Below are 22,923 nucleotides of genomic sequence, written 5' to 3' on the forward strand. Positions count from 1 at the left end.
TCACATGCAATATGAACAATTTTGCAATTGGTTTTTTTGCAAGCACTTTACAAGCAAAAAGTTTTGTTTGTAAAAGGAATCTTAGTTCACCCTCATTGAATTCATGCTACTGGACAACTGTGTACAATACTTCATGCTTACTATTCTCTTGGACTTCTACATCCCAATACAGACATCCATCTTTTCAACTAAAACATTAATCTACGATGTGGTCCAGCCATAGAGGACATATCTCACACTTGACACTGCACTGAAGAGATTGGCAACTCAACGGCACATCGCTGTGGAGCAGAAACTGTAGGTTCTTCCAGTAACTCACAGGTGAGTGCAGTCTATCACCTAGATAAAAAGTCAACAGAGAAGTTTATGTGACCCCTTCCATCTGAGAAAGATTATTGTTATTGTCAAAGGGGGTAGACATTCCATTTATAGGCTTGGGCTTGATTACTAACCTTCCCTAAAAGTAACTCACACAATTTCATAAATAAATAGAGGAAATTATACATATCTCCTAAGACACCAGACTTCAGTGCAAAAAGATAAAACAGACAAGACTTGAACCATGCTTCTTAATTCAATACACTTTCCCTGTCTCATAATAAACAGGCAAGGGGAAGAGGGAGGAAGAGTGAAACAAAAATAAAAAAATCCTCTTGCCTTCCTTGTCAGGACACTGCAGGGGCTAACAGAGCTACCAACGTGATTGAGATGATGTGGAAAACATTTAATAGAATATACCACGCCCCTGACCTCTACGTTTCTCAAAAGATTTGCTGTGTTAAACATCCAAAAAGCAAACACAAAGAGTCAAGAACATCTCTTCTTTTAACATCTCCAAAGTAAATGTAGGTGGTGGAAGATTCCACCCACCATCCTCTCTCCCAGAACTCACTCCCTTTCTTTCCAAAGTACACAGTACATGTTTGTGCAACTAACCAACAATTTACTTTAGTTCTGCTTTAGAGACTTACTATAATCCTTTGTTATTGTCCAAAGATCTTCATGATGATTTTTTATAAGCTAAAACAATACAGTGAATTACACCATTGTAGATACAAGTAATTGAATCTGGTTCCATTGCCTTTCATTTGAACATTTGAAATGATGACAGATTTCTTATGACAACTGGTTTTCAACATTTTATGACTAAGCAAGTAACTGCAGTACTTGTACATGATATTTGCATTTGCTTTAAATGAAATTAACGTAATTAGGTCTAGTCAATGTAATCTTACTAACAGCTTTTCACATTAAGGCAAAAGAAAACAGGCATTGCAGAACAGTAGCAAATCTCATGAAGAGAAGAATAACTAGACATACCAAATGTACAACAAAAAATTAAAAATATATAAATGCTTCATGATTTTTATGCTGCATGTGGTACTACAGAAGTCCTCATATGCAAACACCAAAACTCGACACTGATGCCACTTGTCCACCTCACTCAATACAAAAGCTACTAAACTCATCTCCCCTCCCACCTCGGGACGTCATGACAGATCAGGGAATAAAAATTAAGACAACTTGAATATTATAGCAACATTAGAGAGAAATGCCTGCTATGTCCTTTAATTGAATAGTAAAGCTATGCACTTCAACTGAAACTGGAAATCAGATCACACTCCTCTTTATCCTTAGTAAAGAGTACCCTCTTTTCTACTGTCATCGATAACGTACTTTATTAAACTTGCTGGAAGATAAGCCCACACAATAAAAGTATATTTAAACTCAAACTCTCTTTCTATTATCTGACAGAGAGAAACTGGTCAAGCATACAGATCAGGACACAGGACCAAGAAAGAAAGACAGAAAAGAATCAATTTCTAAACAGCCTTAATTCAAAATGGAAATCATTCAAATCTTGTATCTGAGTATACAAGCTTAAAATTAGAAGGAAGACAGGAAGCAAGATACGGTATCTTCACAAACTCTTATTTTTTTTCCTGATACCATAACAGACCAGAGAAACTGGTCATCATTATTGCTTCTAGAGAAAGTTCTAATGGGACAGACCTTCCTAAGCAGGTGCTCGCACATCTACTGCCATCCTGCCTCAGGAACTAAGACCAGCACATGGGAAAGAACTTTAAAAAGCTTCCCTGTGGTACCAAAGAGCGCGGGGTTGATGGGGTGGGAGATGGAAAAAATTCCCAAGTACTACCCAAAGCAAGCATAAAGGTATTGAGAACAAGCATTTGTGAACAGTAATGGACTATGAAACACAAGTAAATAGCTCTATGGAAATTTTAAAATAATTTTACTGTTTAAAGATCTTCTAAATCAGTGTGGGAAATGACATGAGACTGCAGAGAAAAATACATGCTGTTTAGAGTCATGCAACTTTATACTGCCAAATTTCTAAACAAAGCAAGTTTTGGGGGGGTTGGTGGGGTTTTTTGTTTTGTTGTTTGGGGGGGTGGTTGTTTTGGTATTTTGTGGGGGTCTTTGTTTGAGATTTTCTTTGGGTTTTTTGGTTTTGTTTTGTTTTTCACTTCAGGTCAGTGCTTGCCAAGCAATTCAATGTAGGCAAAGATTTATCTAATAATATGCACACTAAGCACCTGAAAAAAAGAAGGAAATATTTTTGCGCTGTATTTTTAGGGGCATAAGTGAATTTTATGTTCAGCGAGCTATTATTCTTTTTCCCAAAGGCTATCTTTAAAATTCTTAAATAGAAGAACCCAGAAACCATAAACTATCTGCTAAAGGAGCTCCTAAGGCTCTTCATCGGTATGCTGCAGAACACCATTGATACTTAAGAGAAAGCAACAAGTAGTGTGCTGTAGTAGTATATACTGATTTGATCAACCCTTGTGGTTGACTTTCTAACACTATCAATAAAAAGCTGCAAAAGGAAAGAGCAAGTCGTGGAACAGGTTTGTAAGCAGTAATACTTTATGTCAGTAATACTGACACACAATACCCTTACTATACTTAGTTTTCTTCTCTTTCCAAATGTCTTAATGAGATCTATAAAACAGAAAAACACCCTATTTTTCTCTATACCAGAAAAGTGCTCCACAAATTGCTGTTTTTATTCTTAAATTAAAGTGAAATTTGAAGCAATCAGGTCAAATCAGTTTCATTTGCTTATGCCCCAAAAGTTTTGTAATACTGGTACAGACTTCTGCATAGCAATTTTAAATAAAATTTAGCAAACTACCTCTACTTTTGGATTTCTCGAGATAAAAGACATTATATATATATATGAAGAAAAATTTTATTGTACATAATGTTTTTTTCTTTATTTGATCTCATTCCTTCCTGTCAAGTATGTAGTTTGTTCAAAATCAGAAAGCCAAGTTAAGACAGACATTTCCTCTTATAAATTATTCAGCCATGTAGCTTTATCTTTTTTTCCAGTTTGCTTTTTCCTTTCATTTTGATTACAGTTTACAATCACTATAATACACATTAATATCTCTTGCTTTTTTTTTTTTTAGGCCATTTCCTATATATTACAAATAGCACTTCCTTGAACATATTTAACAAGCTATTCTACTTGGGTAAATAGCTTATTAAAAATCCTTTTGTAACTACTGTATGCCTTCAGTTATTTCACTAATTTAATAACAGTTTAACTTCAGAGTGCACCTCCATGACAAGTCATACTGATTCAAAGTGGTGCTGCTACAATCCTAATCTTCTCAACCTTCCTTGAATCCATATTCCCACTCCATGCCTACCCTGCCATTGATATTTTCTCTCAGGCAACCAAACTGGCAGATAATTATTTAATTGATTGTGGTGGGTTAGCATGCAGGACCAGCTCATTGAAGAGTACAGACACCTGAAACAGTACCAGGAGAGGGAAGGACTGGAATGGCACCAGCTTAGATCGGTTTAAACTGCTGTGGCAATAGATTTTTACTGTAGAAAGATCAGTCTCCTTACTGCACTCATGACTTTTATTTATTTATGATAAATAAAATCGGTCCCTTGGCAGAATTTTAGAGTAGTTGAAGTTAGCATCAGTAAGACTCAAAGAAGTAATACCTTTTTTTTCTAAAAATAATAGACATACATATCTAAGCAACACTGAAAACACAATATTCTGGCTGTAATAAATGTAGATTCAAAGATAAATTTTTAAACAGAATACTGTTTAACACAGTTTTAGTAAGTTTTAGTAAGGGATAAAATTAACAGTAGCTGAAGAGAGTTTTTCAAGAAGATAATTCACTGCTTGTCACTTCAATCTCCTCTGTTAACATAGTCCTTTGCCTTACTTAGATAATCCTTGTACAAAATTCTTCCAAAAAATGCATCTAGTAAGATAAAAATTGTAGAACATATACTGAGTTTACTACCTCATCAAACCTGAACTGGTTTGCCCCTCTCCTCTGCTCTGGTGAGACCCCACCTGGAGTACTGCGTCCAGCTCTGGACTCCTCAGTACAGGAAAGACATGGACCTGTTGGAGTGGGTCCAGAGGAGGGCCACAAAAATGATCAGAGGGATGGAACACCTCCCCTATGAGGGCAGGCTGAGAGAGTTGGGGTTGTTCAGCCTGGAGAAGAGAAGGCTTTGGGGAGACCTTATTGCGGCCTTTCCATACTTAAAGGGGGCTTATAAGACAGATGGGGACAGACTTTTTAATAGAGCCTGTAGTGATAGGACAAGGGGTAATGGTTTTAAACTAGAAGAGGGTAGATTCAGACCAGATATAAGGAGGAAATTTTTTACGATGAGGGTGGTGAAACACTGGAACAGGTTGCCCAGAGAGGTGGTAGGTGCCCCATCCCTGGAAACATTCAAGATCAGGTTGGACAGGGCTCTGAGCAACCTGATCTAGTTGAAGATGTCCCTGCTCATTGCAGGAAGGTTGGAGTAGATGGCCTTTAAAGGTCCCTTCCAACCGAAACCATTCTATGATTCTCTAAGTCACATTAAAATACCTTTTCCATTCTACTTCCAAATTGCATAAACACACTCTCAAACATAATTTCCAAAAATAATTAGGCATACTAGACTAGGTAAGGTAGGACTTCATTTAACACAATGCAACTGTTATAAGTCAGATTTCAGAAGAGAGATTCCCACAGCTGGCTGACACAACACTGTTGCATGTCACAGCGTCAATATTCAGTTCCACTTAGACAAAAGCATTTGTTATCAACTCACAAACTAATACTACAAAGCTTCATATACAAGGGAAAGAACCTTGCATGGTTATGCAAATATATATCACAAATAAATGTCAAGACTACCACTAAGAATAATTTGTTAGCATGCAAAAATATGCAACCTTTTAAAAATAATACCAACAGCATGAAATCATGGAATTGCTTTATTGATGAACTCTTCCTCAGATGGAGATCTTAACACACTCAAACGTAGCAGTAGGTGGAAATGGCATATCAAAAATCTTCTCTTTGCAGCAAAATGTTTAACAAAAGGATGCCTATACTGTCAATAACACCAAACTTTTTCCTTTCCTCTACTGAAATTTACAGCACATCTCATTTCGTCAATTAGGGGGTGGGAAAAAAGCAACTCGCATTCATGTGAAGAAACAACATTTAAGCAGAGCTCATCCTAGTATTCCCACCCTCTCTCAACGGGAATTAAATTCCCTGAAATGTTTAGTATAGTCAAAATACAAGAAACAAGTCCTTGGAACCTAACAAATGAAGAATTTATCTTCCTAGGGGAAATTATGTACAAGTCCTCTGTGACAATGCTCCCCATCCTGAGAAAGCCATGACTACATTCATTAAGCCAATTCATTGGCTGGTCGCTGAGATGATTTAGTTAGATGCCCATCTTAACAGTAGTTGTCTGGACTCGAAAGAAGACTCCCTTCTCTTTCCCTCCTCACTGTCTCTCAGTACCTAGCTGTTTTTCAACATCTTAGGAAACCTTTCCAGAATAATCAAGTGCTACCCATGGGAGTTTGCCTCATTATTTCCCAAGACAGCATTAACTTGCTAGTTTGATACCATCTACTACCCGATTATAATGCTAGCTATAAAACTGGACCAGATGAGCTTGTTTTTTAAAGTCTTCTTTAAAGTGAGGTGTTAGTAAAGATCTTACAGTGTAGAGGTACATAATCTTATCTTTAGGCATGTTGCCCTATCCTACATTGTAAACAGAGGATCTCCTTACAGTTTATTAGCATTATGTAAACATCATTGATAAGAAGAAAATAATCATTTTCCCAAAACACAACTTAGTTTTAAGCAACAAATCAATGTTATTACAAAATTTAACTGAGTTTGCACACGCTACCGAATTTTTCCTTACATGTATATCATAACATACTAATAGCTGTAGTAAATAGTTCTCATGCAATAACCACTGTTAAAAAATATAATGATGACACCAATTTCATATGACAATTTACAACGTTACAAAACTGCTGTGGGAAACAGTTGTACACACAAAAAGCCATAGATCCTTAAAACATAATATAGCTTCGCATCAAAAGCAAGTTAAATAAACACGATAGCAATTGAGAACCGTCATGATGAAAACTTCTAGGTTTTTTGTTACCAAATTTGGTGTGTTTACTGTAATTATTGTTAAATAAATACTTACAAGTCAATTTACTACCTAGCTGTTCTTTATTCAACAATAATTCAGGCTGGGTTTTTAAGAATATCAAAATGTTCTTTGAGAAGATTATAACAACATGTCTTTAGTCCAAAGAATACTTTGTCAATCCTTTAGAGTCATAACATAGAGACCACATTTAAATGTAACTGAAACATTTCAAAGGACCAAAGTATAAGAAATACCATACACACAGAATCAGATTGAAATTACCTATTTGTAATAATGCTTTTCAAAAACAAGCTTACCCAGTTTTCTCTTACAGCTCTCAGCACAGTTAAAACCAAGATTTAGAACCATTTTACATTTCATATAAAGGGTAAGCTCTACTGCATGAGGTTGTATATTTACAAGCTCAGCAGGAAAAAAAAAAATAATCAGGTAGTGGGAAGTTCTGTTAATTTGACAATTCCCATATATGAGAAACTTTGAAATGTTTTGATTAGAAAAACAAAGCTTCCATGACATCATTCCAAAATGAAACAGAACAGCCAGACCCCTCTGTTATCAACAACAGTCAAAGGAGTCTCCCACCAGCCAGGAGGAAAAAAAATCACAGGTCAGACTCCTGTGGGAGGTTCCAGGGTCCTGGTTGAATGGCAGGAATACTGGCACTGACCTCAGAAGCTCATCAGGAGAAATGGTTAAGAGAAAAAGAAATTAAATTATCAATACAGCTTATATTATGATTTTAAAGTTTAAACTCCTTCTCCTCAACCAGAGATGGAAATTGCATAAGCAATTAAATCAGAGTTCCGCAAGATCCCCTAAAAGAAGCAAATTTATCAGTAAGCAATTTTTGAAAGCAAACATGTTTTTTAGAATTGGAATGAGAAATTCTGCAAAGAAATAAAAGAAAATAGGCCTTCCATAATGATCACGGTCAGTAGTTACTAAAAAAAAAAAAAATTTTTAAATTAAAAGCAATCACTCAACAACTACAAGTAGCTGCCAGTGAAAGCAACATTCACCTTACAGAATAACCCCACAATTAGCTGAAACATGCAAAAAAATCCAGTAAAAAATAAGAGAATTCTACAATTGAAACCCTGTCCACCAGTCTCTCCTTTTCTCCCCATTCTCTCAAGTGACAAACATTTCAGAAGCGGAGTGACAGCAGTCTTGCTTTGAATGACATTTCTAGTATAATTCTAGATATAAACGAAGCAGGTCCCACCAACATAAATAACAGCAGAAACTCAGTTTGACATAATAGTCTTAGTAAGAAAACAGCCAGTGTTCACATATATAGTTTTAAGTCTCTGGGTTCTAAGTTAAATGGAGGGAAGAGATTCATCACAGCAACAAAACCAGACCTGTCTGAATTGAAACTTTTTTACTTTCAATTGCATTGACCTGCAATAGTGGACAGTCCTGAACTGTTCTTAATTATACATAGCCTTCAGTACAGGGCAGTTTTAAAATGCTAAGTGATATCTGCATGAGAAGATTCAAGTTCTTAAAATCCCTTCAAAATAAGAACCCGTGGTCCAAAGGAACCCAAAGCATTAGTAATACAATTAGACATATATAATTTTGGCCAAGTAATAAAAATCAAATTACAAAACATGAATCTCAGTTTGCAAACAAACTGGTTGTCCCAAGCACAAAAGAGCTAAAGAGGCAGTGGAGCAGAAAACAGCCCTCAAAGAAAGTGTTGCAACTACTGAATCAATAAGACTGCTGCATAAGACATGAAGTGTAATATGAAGTCATCAAATATTTAGTGTAAACCAGAATCTACTTTTAAGTTACCTGTTACCTATTATCTTGTTCCAAAAAGTTCTAACTCCCCCTCTCCACCCCCCCAAAATATCATAAGCCAAGGTAAACTAATTTAGCTAGCAGCCTAATACAATGGGTCTTCTCAACTAAAGATTTCACAGACAAGTCCTTGCCTGGAGTTGTAGACAGGTATAACGAATCTACCACAATGACCTATTATAAGGAAACTGTAATTTTGTATATGAATAAACAAGTTGCTTTAGTAGTTCATGTGAATACCTGAGAGGCTCAATGTTCTGGCAGAAATTTTATTTATTTATTTATTAAAAGAAAAAGGCATGTGCTAATGAATATGATTAGAACTCTGCTTATCAATCTCTGTGAAAAACAAGACCATTTTCTTTGGGTGACTGCCATATTTATTTCCCTCCACACATGTTTTTTAATGAAGAATGAGGTTCTTGTATGCTGTCCCTTAAGACCTGTCAAATATTGCACCAGAACAGCACACTTATGTACATTTTTAGCACCATCTCATAAATCCCTTTGGCTAAGTTTCTCTTCTATGAGCAAGACAAAGATCAGTTTACATTACAAGAAAGTTTAAATCGAAAGCGTAAAGACCTTCCACAATATAATGCGCTGTTTTAAATGAGTATAAAATATTTAAACAGGTTCACTGTTTCATTCTTTAAAGAATACATACGGAGTAGTGGGGAACAAGAAACAAGCTACCCCCTGTAATTCAAAGGTGATTGCACAGTGATTATGTAAAGGTAACTGCCTTGGCCTATGACACATCTGAACCCTCAATATTAAATCCTGCTTTATTGAGAGAAGAGCCAGTAACCCTTAACTTCTATCTGGAGACTCTCTCATCAATGGTTTTGGTTTAAAATAACCATTCTTGCCAAAGAACAATTTTCTTTTTAATGTACAATCTTCAGACCACTCCTCCAGAGCATCCTGCCATGACATACTGCACTTGCAAGGGGTGAATCACCAAATGGAAGAGTAGTTCAAGCAGAGATCAGAAAGCCACGATTGCTGGGCTTCTATCCCCCAGTTTGCTACCAATTTTCTCCATGGCCTTCAGTAAGCACAATCTCACTGTGAAGGCTTATGCATCTACAAAAATTGGAAGTATATCATTCTTTACTACCCTAAAGAGGTAACTAAGTTTAATGTTCAGAAAGCCACATAAAATTTTCAGAGGAAAGGCAATGTGCCATTGATTTAAAAGATTTCCAAAACAAAATACAGAACTGACTGATGAATCTTAGTTGTTCACAGATCACTAATTGTTTAAAATTAAGTTTCAACATTTTGCCAGTTTTCTTTCATTTCTAGCATCAAAATTACTTTTTTATTATTTCTATTTATTACAAAATATTTCCTGTGCACTCCACAGATAAGCAGATCTGTTTTACATACACAAATGTATTAGTATTAAAGACTGGACTAAGACTACTTCCTAATTTCACCTAGCACATAGGAGAAAACAACCAACAACCAATAAACAAAAGAACACACATAGCAGCAGCAAGTTTCCTTCATTAACAAAGGAAAATTTATTCATATCAACAACTTGAGAAGAGATATTCAAAATCTCCTATGTGAGCCACTTCTCAGGAGTCTGTATTATATGAACCAACATTACTACTGATGCAGAGTACTTTGTCTACAAATATGGCAATCCTCATTTTACAAAAATCTAGACCTTGGATAATTTTAAGGATCAAATTTAATGAATGTATAGCTGGGATTTACAAGTGCGTCATTTTGTAATTTCTCTTTGAAGATGAGTCTTACCCATCTTAAGTTGCCAAGTTTTGCATATTTCACATCTTATGAACTCAGTTTGGCTGGAAAAAAAAGAATGAAGTAATGCTCTGTGCACTCAAAAGGATTAAAATTTGGTATGACTAAAGTGAACAGCAGCTAAAAATCTTCTAAAGAATTACACACTGAAAAGTTCATCTGACTTTGTAAAAATGAACTTGTATGCAAAATCCATTGCTATGAGAGCCCATACAGAAGTACTGTAAAATCTGAGTTCTTCAACATCTAACAGCATAGTTCCCTGCAACTTTTCAAAAAATCTGACATGCATAAAATAATTTGAGTGCTTTGAATAAATGAGTTTGATATATCACTAAAGACAAGTAGTAACACAGCCCCAGAAGTGATCAACATCAGTAAAAGACAAATGTACAAAGAAGTCATGTGTTATTTGATCTCTACTCCTCTCATAATTTCCAAGTTTCACAATTCTCATAGCATCAGCGACCAAGATATTAAAACTGTCATCATGTGTGCAGAAAATTCTCTGTTCTCCAAACTAAAAGATTCTGCTTTGATGTACAGTTCTTTACACATGCCAACTAGGCTTGAACCAAGGAGCACTTCAAACCAAACTATGACTGCAAGGTTACACAGTTCACATCAGTTCCTGGAGTTCAGAATCCAGTAAGAATCCCTTAGGTCAGAACAGGAGAAAAAGGGCTGGGAACTCATTTTGAAATCTATGCCCAGCACATCCTCTGAATTACTTTGTTTTTTACTTATAAAAAAATTCTATTACCATAAAGAAGTCATGGTCAGGATGAGAGCTGTTCACCGAGCATAGTATAGAACACGGCTAACAACTCTCAAGAACTGAGTGATCCAGGTAAGAGCAGAAGGATCAGTAATGCTCCGCTCAATGGTAGACTATTGGCAAATGACAGCTGCTTGGAAACTGGAGCATAAGTCCGTAAGAAGAAAGAAGGCAAGAAAAAAGACAGCTAAGCCAAGTGGTAGAACCTCAACAATCCTCTCGTCACTCATGGAGAACTGCTGCTGGCCAGCGGACACATCACAGCTCGAGCCACTGCTATGCAACTGCAAAGTAAGCATGCACTTCCTGTTCTTAAGGAAAAGGTAAGAAGCTTAAAAAAAAGCCACAGAAGAAACAACAACAGCACCAAAAAAAACCCACTCCAAAAAAAACCTAACAGCTGGTTTCTTCAACATAAGAAACTTTCAGCCCCCAAAATTCTGCATCATTTAAGGATTTTTGATATTCCAGATAAGCAGCTTCTTTTACTTTGGGAGAATCTCGAGTAATGTTTTTCAGCACTCCAAAGACAGACAGGGGGAACAAAAATGGAAAGAGTAAGAGATCAGAAACTACTTTTTGACAGTTAAGTTGCCAAAAATCAAAGCAGGAAAATGTGAATGATTAATGCTTAAGAGGAAATGCTAAACATAATACTGACAACAACTTCTTACAGCACATTTTTAGCTGCTGAATGAGTTTTTAAAAAAACTCAAGAAAACTGATTACTTACGTCAATAAAAGAGCTATTCTTTTTAGAATTTATAGTCACTGTACTGACTACGAAAACCCATTAACCTTACAAGTCTCCTGAGTCTTTAGCTTCACAAACCTAACTTTGTACTATGTTTTAGCCATGTTTCATGCAATTTTTTAAAAAGTACTTCTGGTTGAAGTAATCTTACATCTCCTTCTACTACCTCAAAGAAAAAAAAACCTATTTATATGTACTCCAGAAGAACTTACCCAAAATAACTTTCATCATATCCAAAAAGAAAGCATTTTTGCATATAATCATTTTTTAATCTCATGTTTTATAGTGCAAATGTCTTTGAAATAGAAAGTAATTAGCGTTTTCACCACAAGAGACAACATATACCAAGTACTGTACTTCGATTTCCTCCGTTGAGATCCACTACATAGCTCAATAGTGAGCAATAAGCAAAAAATCGTAATTAAGTTTATTACAAAGCATGTAATGCTGCAAGTGTTTAGCAGTCTGATCACAGGATTTTACATCCAAGGTTATTTACTATTCCTGTCCTCTTCTGTACAATCAGAATTCTGACATGCTAATGCATACTTATATAATAAATCTGTAGGGCTTCATTCAATTGCAAATACATTCCCATACCCTCAACTGAACCAAGTATCTTTATGAAGTTCTTCCACAGTGTTACTGCAGTTGTATAACAGTTACATATTCTGATATATATAATAAAGACTCAGATGGGACTATCACCTATCACGCAACACATTTTTAAAGCCTTCAACAAAACAAGCTGACATTTTATCCTCACATTTTAAATGGAAGAAATCAGGATGCATTTAAGACAATCTTTTTGACCACTGGGTGCCACTCTTGTTCTGTGTAAAATAAACTGCCTGGCACTAACGCAGCCTTCTCAGTCTTTTTTTTCTTTTTTCCCTTTAAACAATTCTGATTCTTTTACTACTTTTCCAAACCCTTTACTGTTGCTTCTAGCCCCAAGAATGGAATTTTGAGAAAAGTCTAGTGCACACAGACCCTTATAGTATATGAAGTATTTTTTATGGTGAAGTTATGTAATAACCTAGTTATGCTATGTCTAAATCGTCACATTCAAAGGAACAGGTATCTACTGCAACTGTGTAGCACTGTATTGCCATTGCTACTAACAGCTTCATATTGAGTTTGCAAGGCCTCAAGACTGAGGCTTTGAGCAAGTTTGTCAGGCTTGCTCTGAGCTTTTCCTGACCTGCCTGAAGTCTTTTTTTTTTTTTAACTTGGTGCAGGTTTAACAGCAATTTTTGTAACTGAGCAGGTGTCTATAGCTAACTTGGTTTACTTTTGTTGATCTTTGTATGGTACAACCATAGTTTTATATAGATAGCAGCAAGAAGGAGCTATTCTATGTAGAATGAGATATTTATGACTAACACCATGATGCAGTATATAGAAATACAGGCCTGGTGTAATAGCAGACACCTTGAGAAGTGGAAACACAGGATCTGGCATATAAAAGTACAGCCATGAGATGACATTCTTAGATTAGACTGTTAATATTTCAGTTATATGAACAACTAATTCTTGTCTGAATATTTAAGGTGAGTTTCATCCTTGTCCATAAATTTTGAGTGTAACTCCTGTGCACTTTATTTATCATATCAAATAATCCCATATCAAACATCATGGCAGGCATATGTATGTTACAGCCCTACTGTTTAATACTATTGCTTACATTTCATAGATGGAAACCTGAGGTACAGACTAAGAAGTGCTCACAGAAATGAATATAATGTATGATGGAAATATCTACTCATCAGTCCAGCTGAGAAAACAGGGAGGTCAGAACAAGGCTATGGTGAACTTCATAATCCCACTATCCACTCCACCAACCTTTAAAATGGCGCAGGTATCTTTCCACTGTATTGTGGCCCCAAGGTACTGCAGTCACAGAAGCAAATATTAGACCAAAGAATTCTCTGAAGTCACGTAAAAAGTGTGACTGATCAGGGAGATGCACTAAATTACTTACAGTCCCAGGCTAATATCCTAAAGATGGTATCGTTATGCCTCTATCATTACTAAACAAAAACTAAAATAGAGACTTTCACGTCATACCATTTATTTAATTTGTATTTCAAACAATACAACTAGAAACCACTTTTCCACTATCATCTTTTACTTCAACAGATGTCCTTTCCCACATCCCTGCCATTTCACTACTCTGCTCTACAAAGTGTTCTGATAACAAAGAAAAATGCCATAAATAGTCCCAGCCTATGCATGGCACTACTGTAAAGTCTTATAAAATACCTGTATTCAGGCTGCCGACTTATAGGATGATCATCCCTTGGCCATCTGTATCCCGATTCATCCTGCAAAACATACATGTCACACAATTGTTTTGCATGTATCTCAACATCAAATGTCAGGTACAGTTAGTTGCCAAATGGTACTCTTTTACTGCAAAACCAAAGCATTTAATGAGCTAAAAGAAAGTATTAATCATTCACAGCAAGGTTCCTCTCAGTTTATTCACTCTACCCCATTCCTCTTATTTTCTTCCTCTATCAATACTAAAGAGAGCAACTTTGCAATGCTGTACAAAACACAAAAACTACAAAAATTTCCAAACTATATACATAGGGCCTGACCTAAAAAAAAGAAAATTTTCTTCATTGAAATGTAAATTATCATCAATAGCTTGAAATTACAGAATTTCAAACAGCTGGGTTGGAGGAGGCAACAATAATGACCTTTCAAAGGGACCATAAATTTTGTACTTAAGTGTAGCTACTGGGAAAAAACCCCATGCATTCAACATCATGACAGAATTTAAGTGAACAACTGTGCAAATTAGAAGGATAGGTAGACAATATTCAACAAGTTGTGTGTGCAAGGATTTGTTAAATAGAAAGATTTTGCAATCATTCTTCTATTCATCCAGATAACTTTGTGCTGCATTACAGAGAGGACTCCTGGCCACTTTGTTTTCCCAGTTCAGACTCTGAGCTTTCCACAGTGCTGGATAAGGGCTCTTTTCTAAGTCAACAGAGTAGCTAGGAACCATAAGAAGCAGCAAACAGGTATTACCATATAATCACAAAAGCCTTAGAAGCATAGTAACTGCAAAAAAGCACCAAGTATCAAAACCTGGATGTTTTTTCTATTAATTCTATTTCAGTTTATGAGAACAGCAGTAACATCAATGCTCTGTCTGAAATAATATTTTAATTGTTCAGTATTCAAGCATTAATGAGAAAATAAACTTCATAAACATGTGAGAAGAATCACCTTATGTACACCTCGGTGTGGAGGGCCACTTCTTCGGTCATGGGCAAAACTGCGACCCTCTTCATAGTCTCTGTACTCAGCGTGACTGTAATCATCATACCGACTGTAATTGCCATCCCCAGGTCTTTCGAGCAGTGGTGGTTTCTTCGGCACAATGTTTACTACTCTATGGTAATCATCCTAAACCACAAAACAAACAAAATCATATTGCTTTTAACAGCTGGAAATCTATAGTGAGTACACAAAAGTAAAAACAACAAGTTATTTCTAAATATGGGACTATAATAATCTTAAAGCTGAAATAGCGCAGGGGAATGACAAACATTAAAAATCATGCCAGTCTGATGGTGGAATAACTTATTAAATCTAATTGGACACCATTCAGATGCAATCCTTAGGCGTTACAAGTTTACTTATAGAGGCAAAATTTTCAACATGGTTTAAGTTTCTTTTGAAAGTTTGAAGCAGTAGCATTAGCTACTTTCTAAGCATCAGCTACTTTCTTTTTTTAAGCATTAGCTACATATATTTCTCAGAGACTTTTACGTTAACTTAGAAATGCAATAAAGAAAGTTACACCTGTAATGCCTATAAAGCAGAGTCCATTTGAAAATACTATCAATTTTTTTAATGTCAATAGCAGCCTCCACACTATGGAGATTATAGTGAAGACAGTCCTTGCCTCATAATCTGAATAGATAAGCACCTTCTCAATACAATGCAGTAGGTGATCTGAGGATTCAAGTGACAGAGTTTTAACACTCTCAGTTTTTCTTTTAACGCAAGCTTCAGATAGCTTTTTGCTAGAATGCAAAATTAATTTATTGTATTTCCTTCAAATAAAATGTCATAGACCATTTACCAATTAAAGAAATCCTGTGTTTATTAAGTGCAAACTGCACAGTTGCAAAAGATACAAATTCAATTTTCTAGAACCAAGTATTATATAAGCCAACTGCAAATAAAAAGCAAACAAAAACATGAATGCAAGACCTTGTATTTTAAGTCTTCTTCCTTTAGCAAGGTATTTTTTCTACGGGCCTTAAAAACACAAGCTATAAATGCAGAGACCTGAGTTAGCATGTGCAATTTGGAGGGCGGGAAAGATACTCAAACTAGTTTTTTTAACAGTAGTAGAAGACACAATCTAATGCACCAACAGTTTTTGTAGAAAAACACATTAAATTCACAAACTGCTAAATATTGTCATGCAAAAAAAAATTAGTTCTGATTTCAGAGACCACCCAACAAATTCACTAGAGGGCAATCCAAAGCCAGCCTAGAGCCATACTGATGCAAAGTAGAGACTACATACACATTCATACACAGCCACAATGCTTGACCTACCCTTACCTCACTGAACATCCTCCACATGTTTGGTTTTTTTTTTTTTTAGTTTGGTGTCTTGCAAAGAAGATGTGCTCGGAAGCTAAAATAAAACTGCTCCATGTTTTAACCTCACCCAGAAGTCCCCATCACATAACTATACTGACGTACAGAAGGATAGTTACATGAAAGCTCAAGGTGTACCCACTTACGGTTAATTGTGCCAAGCGCTTGCAACTTTATGTTGTTTACCAGGATCTGAAAACATGTGTTTCTACTACAATCTGTACTTGATATATAATTAGCACCTGGCTTAGATTAGGACAAGTCTCTTGCTCTCTCAAACAAGAGATACTTCATTCTGTATCGCTAGCATGTCTCAGTTCCAACATACTAACCTATCAGCAAATGCTAAGCACATTCATAGCTTGAATAAATTAATTCCATTTCACTTGTCTAGTCAAAATTAAGTCAGACCTCTATACGTGGACACAGATACAACGGCACAGGCTTACACGGACAGAAACTGCCTGCCAACTGTCTTGAATCAGCAGAGCTGTATGAGAAGGAGCTTCATACCCATCTTTCAGTAAGGCAGAGAGACACCAGATCCTGGTTTGCCCAGCTACTGGGGGTGTTGTTTTGGTGCAGATGGATAGTATTGATCATGATAAATGAGTGTATTCTGCTAGTCCCTTCTTCCCCCGTTCCAAATACATGTAATATAAAGCTAGCATTGAACTATCTAGTTAATTTTTGCATCAAAATGAGTGCATCACATCTTTTAAATTGTAAAGTAAATTTTCATAATGCATATGCCATGCATTGTTCCCTAGACAGCTTGAAAGACTAAAAGAATTTAGGAATGCCACTGTTGCAATGGTTAAATTAAATTAGCAGTGTGTTAGTCAAGTTAAACGATTTAAAAAAATAAGAATCTGTGAAAATACATTCTGCCTTTCCTCGTGTCCTACTGCTGATAAATATTTTGGAGAAGCAGCTGACTAAATACCCTGTGCAAACTTATCTGATTTCCAGTTTGCTGAAAATGCAGAAATTTTGCTGTTGCCTGTAAAGAAAGTTAAAAATGTCACAGAGCAGCCAAACATTAATACACTACGCAACAGAGAAGACTACGTAACTAGTTACCAAGTTACCAACACTGGTATGCTTCCAAAACGACAAGCTGAAAATATGGTAGAGGGAACCCAGAAAGTATGCTAAATCAGCTATGCTATTATTCCAACATTTAGAAGAATTAAAAGAAAAACCAGATAACAGGCACAGGTACCTGAAATTTTATTTTGCCAAATGTACATTGCACAGCATGTAAATAGAAATATCAAAAAGTATTCTTAAAGTTCTGTTTAAGGTGTAATAGCTCAAAAGACAAAGCTACAACCTGTTTTCTTTCTTCTTCAGACACAGGAGAAAAAAAAAATTTACTCAACTATTTGGCACAGAGATTTTCTAAAAGCATTCTAAAGTTATTCTACAGCAGAGTAAGCATAGCTTCTGTGTTTGCTTTTACAATCATAACATACAGTAGAAGTCTCCATGCCTACAAAGCAGATTTCCATCGACACTCCTCTCGATAAGCGTTTCCCTTAAAAGGCTCCAAAACACAATTTCTTTAGCAAAGATGTATTTTCAACATTTGTTATAAACATTTCCTTCTATACTTTAAGCATCATAATAAAAAACTGCATTGGTGACAAGAACAATATTGAAAGTAGTCATTTTACCACCTCAAATCACTTCAAAGATGTATTAACATTAAAAAAAAAAATAGTCTGGAAAAAATACAACATAGTATGGCCTTTGGTTTTCCAGAATTTATTAAAAATCCTGTGTTTAATAACACAAAGAATTACACAAAAAAAAATCAATTTATCAAAATATAAATATTCCAAAACACTTTCAATAGATTTGGGGGAAAAAAAAACACCAAGATTTAATTTTGTAGGCATCCTATTATCTCTGTGCAGATGCATTTGCTAGATTGTTGGCTTAAATGAATGAGAAAAGAACGGAACTTGAGGTATACTAGGAACTTAAATATGTACATAAATCCAGCCCTTATGGCACAAGTCGTGGTATAAAGGTATAGTATAATGGTACAACACTAAAGAAACATACTATACACTTACATCAGGATGAATCCTTGGAGGGAGACGTTCTCTTGGAACTCTTTCATAGTCGTATCGCCCTTCAGACCACATTTCATCTCTTCGATATGCCACTAAAGACAATAACAATCCAATTAGCCAAAACCACGCTCATTATGAATAGACAAAAGGATAGTGAGCATAGAAATAAAGGTTCCCAGACTCCTCCCAATATAATGTATTATGCACAAGCCCTGTACATACACATTTTTTTTTAAATTAGCCCTTTTAAAAGTAAGTCTATCTAGTTATAGGAAGTAATTAATGAACTTTAAGCAAAAATAACTCACAGCATGTGCAAGAACAACTGAACAACTGGAAATTAGTGCAATATAATCAGTATAATTACAGGGCTTAAGAATACTATAAACAGCTCTATTGAAATATATGCATATTGCAAATACCAGCTGTACATATAAATTCATACACACATACCTTATAGCACTTTTGATATTGCTCTGCTAAAAAGAGGGGACTTTTTTTTAAAAAGAGTTCAACTCCTATTTATTAGATTGAAGAATTTCTACTTTTTTATATAATATTATAACTTTGATTCAATTATTTCATCATCTCAACCATCTGGAAAGAGGTTAAAACACAACATATCATTCAGTTAGTACAAAGCTCTGCGTTTTGAATACACGAATGAAATGCATTCTTCACATGCAGATTTTTCCTGTTTTAAATGGGAGCCAGCAGAACACAAAAATTCCTCCTTCCAGAGAAAGGTGACTTTCAAAGTCAAAATTAGTAACTAAATACAAGTGGAAATAAACCATCACCATAAGAGATTCTAGTCATGCTATGTTAGACAACACAAACTTGAGGAGTTGAAACCTTTCTGATCATTATAAAGGTGACAAATTATATACTATACATCATTGAAAATAGATAAGAAATTGCTAGAATTATATTTTTCAAAGTTTCCATTGACAATGGTAGCTCTAGCTATTAAAAATAATCAATAAGAAAAAGAAACAGCAAGACATATTCAGAAGGAGAAATACATAACATTATCTACTTTCACAAAATAAAACCACGTAACTGGAAATAGACTTATGAGGCTATATAAAAATATTGATTATTACAGATGTTAAGAATCAACATGACAAAAGGGTTTATTAACTGTAAACAGAGGTAGCACTAAGTCAGATATATATTTTTGTGAAAAACGACGAACACTTGCATACTTACTTTTCTGTCAGTTTTAGCAACTCCGCTTCTGGAGACCCATTCAATTACCTATAAAAAAAAAAACAAACGCTCAAGTCAGCAAAAAATGCATATATATTCATAAGTACATTTTTTTCTTTTAAGTAAAGAGACATTTAAAATCTAAGTCTTTCAACCGCCCATCCCCCATGATCTGTCTGAATTAGTACAGAGTAATTCACTACACTCAATTAAGAAAGAATATGAACTACTCAGCTGAATTCACAGTATCAAAAAACTTTCCATGACAAATTATTACAGACACAACACTTTCTTAATAAATTCCAGAGTTTTCTTTCCCTTCTATCATCTTTTACTCACTATCTCAAGTCTCAGTTTTTCTTTCATTTGTTGGCAAAAGCTTTTGGAAACTACTGTAACTGCTTTCTTAAAAACACTCAGAAAAATATTAAATATATTCACTTAACTTATATTTATTTAAGTGTCTTTCAATATCATTAACTAGAGAAAAATAAGACTCCATTGCATGTGATGAGAGGTTAATGAAAAGTTTGATTTAACAAATGCTTTTCCTTTGGTAATAGATAGTAAATCCTGATGAAGTAGCTCTTTCCTCAACTGTTAATAAGCCTTTATGTTCAGAGATTTTGACCCTACCATCGGTACAAACGAACCAGAGTATCTTCTGAAAACTTTGTTCCATTTATAACAGACTTGACCTTAAGTACTTTCCATAACCAAGACACAGGACTAGTCTGGTGTAGCCAGTTTATACATCAAAAGCTGACTAAACCAACAGAGTTTGGTTGGTCCTGGTTTTGGTAAGGGTAAGAGCTAGAGGGTCTGCTGTCCCAGCCCTTGCCAGTGCGCTCCACGTAACAGTTACTAATTCTGAAACCATTGCTCATATTGCTGTATTTGTTGGTCAGGCATATCCATCAGAAGCACCTTCCTGCTACTTTCACAGTAACTGCCTCAACTTTTCTTCATTCTCTACTTCAGGGACTTTTGCTAAAGCCTTAAAAACTCATACCAGGGGCTACACGTGCATTAACTGTTCTTAGGCCGACCCTGTGCCCTCTGCTTCCCACGTCAGCGGGAGGGTGCTCTATCTGCTCTTACACTGTCCCCACAATCCTCTTTTCTTTGTACCTAGAACAGTACCTGAATACTCCTGTGTTTTACATGTACCAGGAGGGACAGAATTAGCCGAGGCAAGACAAAATCATTACGCTGGAACAGCGTCATGCGCTCTTTCTCAAAACACTTTGCCACCGGTCCCCCATGCCCAGCCCTTGCCCCAAGGTGGACCATTCCTTCTGTCCGTACCTGCTCACGGCTGGAGAGTGCCTGAGCCTCCCACAGCGTCTGCTCCCACCCCTGCTCGTCCACAGCCCACCCACCTCTCACATGCGCATAGACTTTGGTACCTGATGGCGAGCCTCACTCTGTTTCTAGACCAACAGCAGATATCAGAAGCTGGATTCAGATAAGGTTTTCAAGTGGGGTTTTTTGCATTTTGACAAATACAGCAGTGTCCACACCCTGCTGCCTGCAGCAGTTACTGAAATGGTTAACTGAACACAACGTTCAAAAAGCAACACATTTCAGGTAAGTGCCGCTGAAGCTAAGTGCAAGCTCACACATCATGCTGCTCTGTCAGTCAAGCCACCTCCAACATCTCAACACACATCACTGGCAGCAGGCACCAACATTCACATACATGCTCTGTTATATTATCAGGCAGCAAGGCTGATAAAAACAGCTCCATTTTTATCACTGTTGATGGACCCCACTGAAACTAGCAAGAATTATTGCCAGTATTCTGACAAAAGTCAACAGACTGAAGAAAAAAAACAAAAACAAAAAAACCCACAATTATATCAGACAAGAAGTATGGAGGGGGAAGAAACATCTCAGAAGTGAGAATATTTTGTATTTAGAGGAATGAAATGAAGAAAATTAATCAGATAGAATCAACCATGAAGTACATTGCTCAAAATGCTGGTAAGGAAAAAAACTAGGAGAAGACCAATTTTATATAGAAGACTAAAAAGACAAATTTTAGCTGGGACCAATGAGATAAAGTAAGGATGCATTTGAAAATACCAGAAGAAACACAAAATGTTTAAAGGGAGCAAAATGCATTTCCCAGCATCTTGAGCACATTTCACCTGTTTCTACAGAAAAAAAAAAATCCATTTCTTAAATGATGTGACCTAACACAGCTTTAATAACAACCACGAAGAGACTAAACTCTTAGGATCAATATGAGAAGATTCCATTAACAAGGATTCAAGAGATCAAACCTCAAGTTTACTACGCTGTATTCAGATTTATCTGTTCTCTCAGTACAAAGTTGCTCTAAAACAAATATTAAAAAAAAAAATCTACTTTTGTTTCACACCTAACACCATTGTCACTCATATTGACTATTTTCTAGTAGCATATACAGCAAAGGTCGTTGATATTTCTTTAATATCATGACATATAACCATTTACTACATTAATTTAAAAAACCTCTTCCTATTTTTGATCAGAGGTGACTGTTTTCCCTAAAGCAAGGTCTTTATTTTCTCAAATAAAGACACTCCAGCGTATGCAGAAGCCATTCTATCAACGCAGCACAAGCTGCTCCACTGTGGCCACCTGCCAAGGATGGCTTTGCTCCGATTATCACAGCACTATGTCTTGCTCTATGCTAGTATAACTGATGTAATACAAAAAGGGTTTCTTCATCAAGCAGATTACTTAATGGGTCACTTAAACTCTAGATTTTTTGCACAACTGGGTTTTCTTTATCAATCAATCATGAATTTTTTATTCCTTATTCTTTTGTATTCTAAATAATACGTGCTAAAAAAACCCCTGACACATTTGCAAAAGCACTCCAGTATTCTGCAATATTTTGTACACAATTCCTATCTGTTTACACTTACTTGAGACATCTAATTTTCATCACAGCTAGAAACATCTACTTCTCCAGGATTCATAATTTTCCAGTGTGTGCTATGAACCTTCTGCAGAATCTACATTTTTGTTTCAAAAACATACAGCTTTCTAATCCAGGTGGCTACATCTTGCCATATGTGAACAAAGCATAAAACCAATGCTGCGCTGTAAATGCAGAGGCAGGCAGCTGCAGTATCTCTGATGCTACTGAGATATATCTGGTTTTATACTGTTACTCTGACAAACAGCAGAGAGTGACAAATGTGGGCCAGTTCTGTCTCTCCTCCGCTTTGGAAAGCTCTCAAAAAAAGCTTAGATGCTTTTGTGTGAGTAAGACCTAGGAGAGATGCTTAGAGAGTTGTAACTTCTTAGAAACATCATGGCCAATTTTGCAACAATTGCTGCTTTGAGGACAAAGACAG

The 22,923-nt window shown here is 35.9% G+C and overlaps 1 protein-coding gene across 3 annotated transcripts in view; it reads right to left on the bottom strand.

The window, feature by feature from the left end:
- The window catches only part of PPHLN1 (periphilin 1), a 73,379-nt gene that overhangs the window by 48,181 nt on the left and 2,275 nt on the right, over positions 1 to 22,923 (bottom strand). For 2 of the 3 annotated variants that reach the window (XM_050900372.1, XM_050900364.1), the window contains exons 2-5: positions 19,571 to 19,618; positions 18,359 to 18,450; positions 14,883 to 15,062; positions 13,902 to 13,963 (exon numbers count right to left, since the gene is read on the bottom strand). In XM_050900372.1, coding sequence (XP_050756329.1) covers positions 13,902 to 13,963; positions 14,883 to 15,062; positions 18,359 to 18,450; position 19,571 — 335 coding nt within the window. In that variant the 5' untranslated portion in view covers positions 19,572 to 19,618. Of the gene's footprint in view, positions 1 to 13,901; positions 13,964 to 14,882; positions 15,063 to 16,235; positions 16,255 to 18,358; positions 18,451 to 19,570; positions 19,619 to 22,923 lie in introns of those variants that run through there. The other variant, XM_050900380.1, reaches the window with a different exon arrangement.

This window comes from Gymnogyps californianus, chromosome 1 (genome assembly GCF_018139145.2).
Source record: "Gymnogyps californianus isolate 813 chromosome 1, ASM1813914v2, whole genome shotgun sequence".
NCBI classification, from domain to species: domain Eukaryota; kingdom Metazoa; phylum Chordata; class Aves; order Accipitriformes; family Cathartidae; genus Gymnogyps; species Gymnogyps californianus.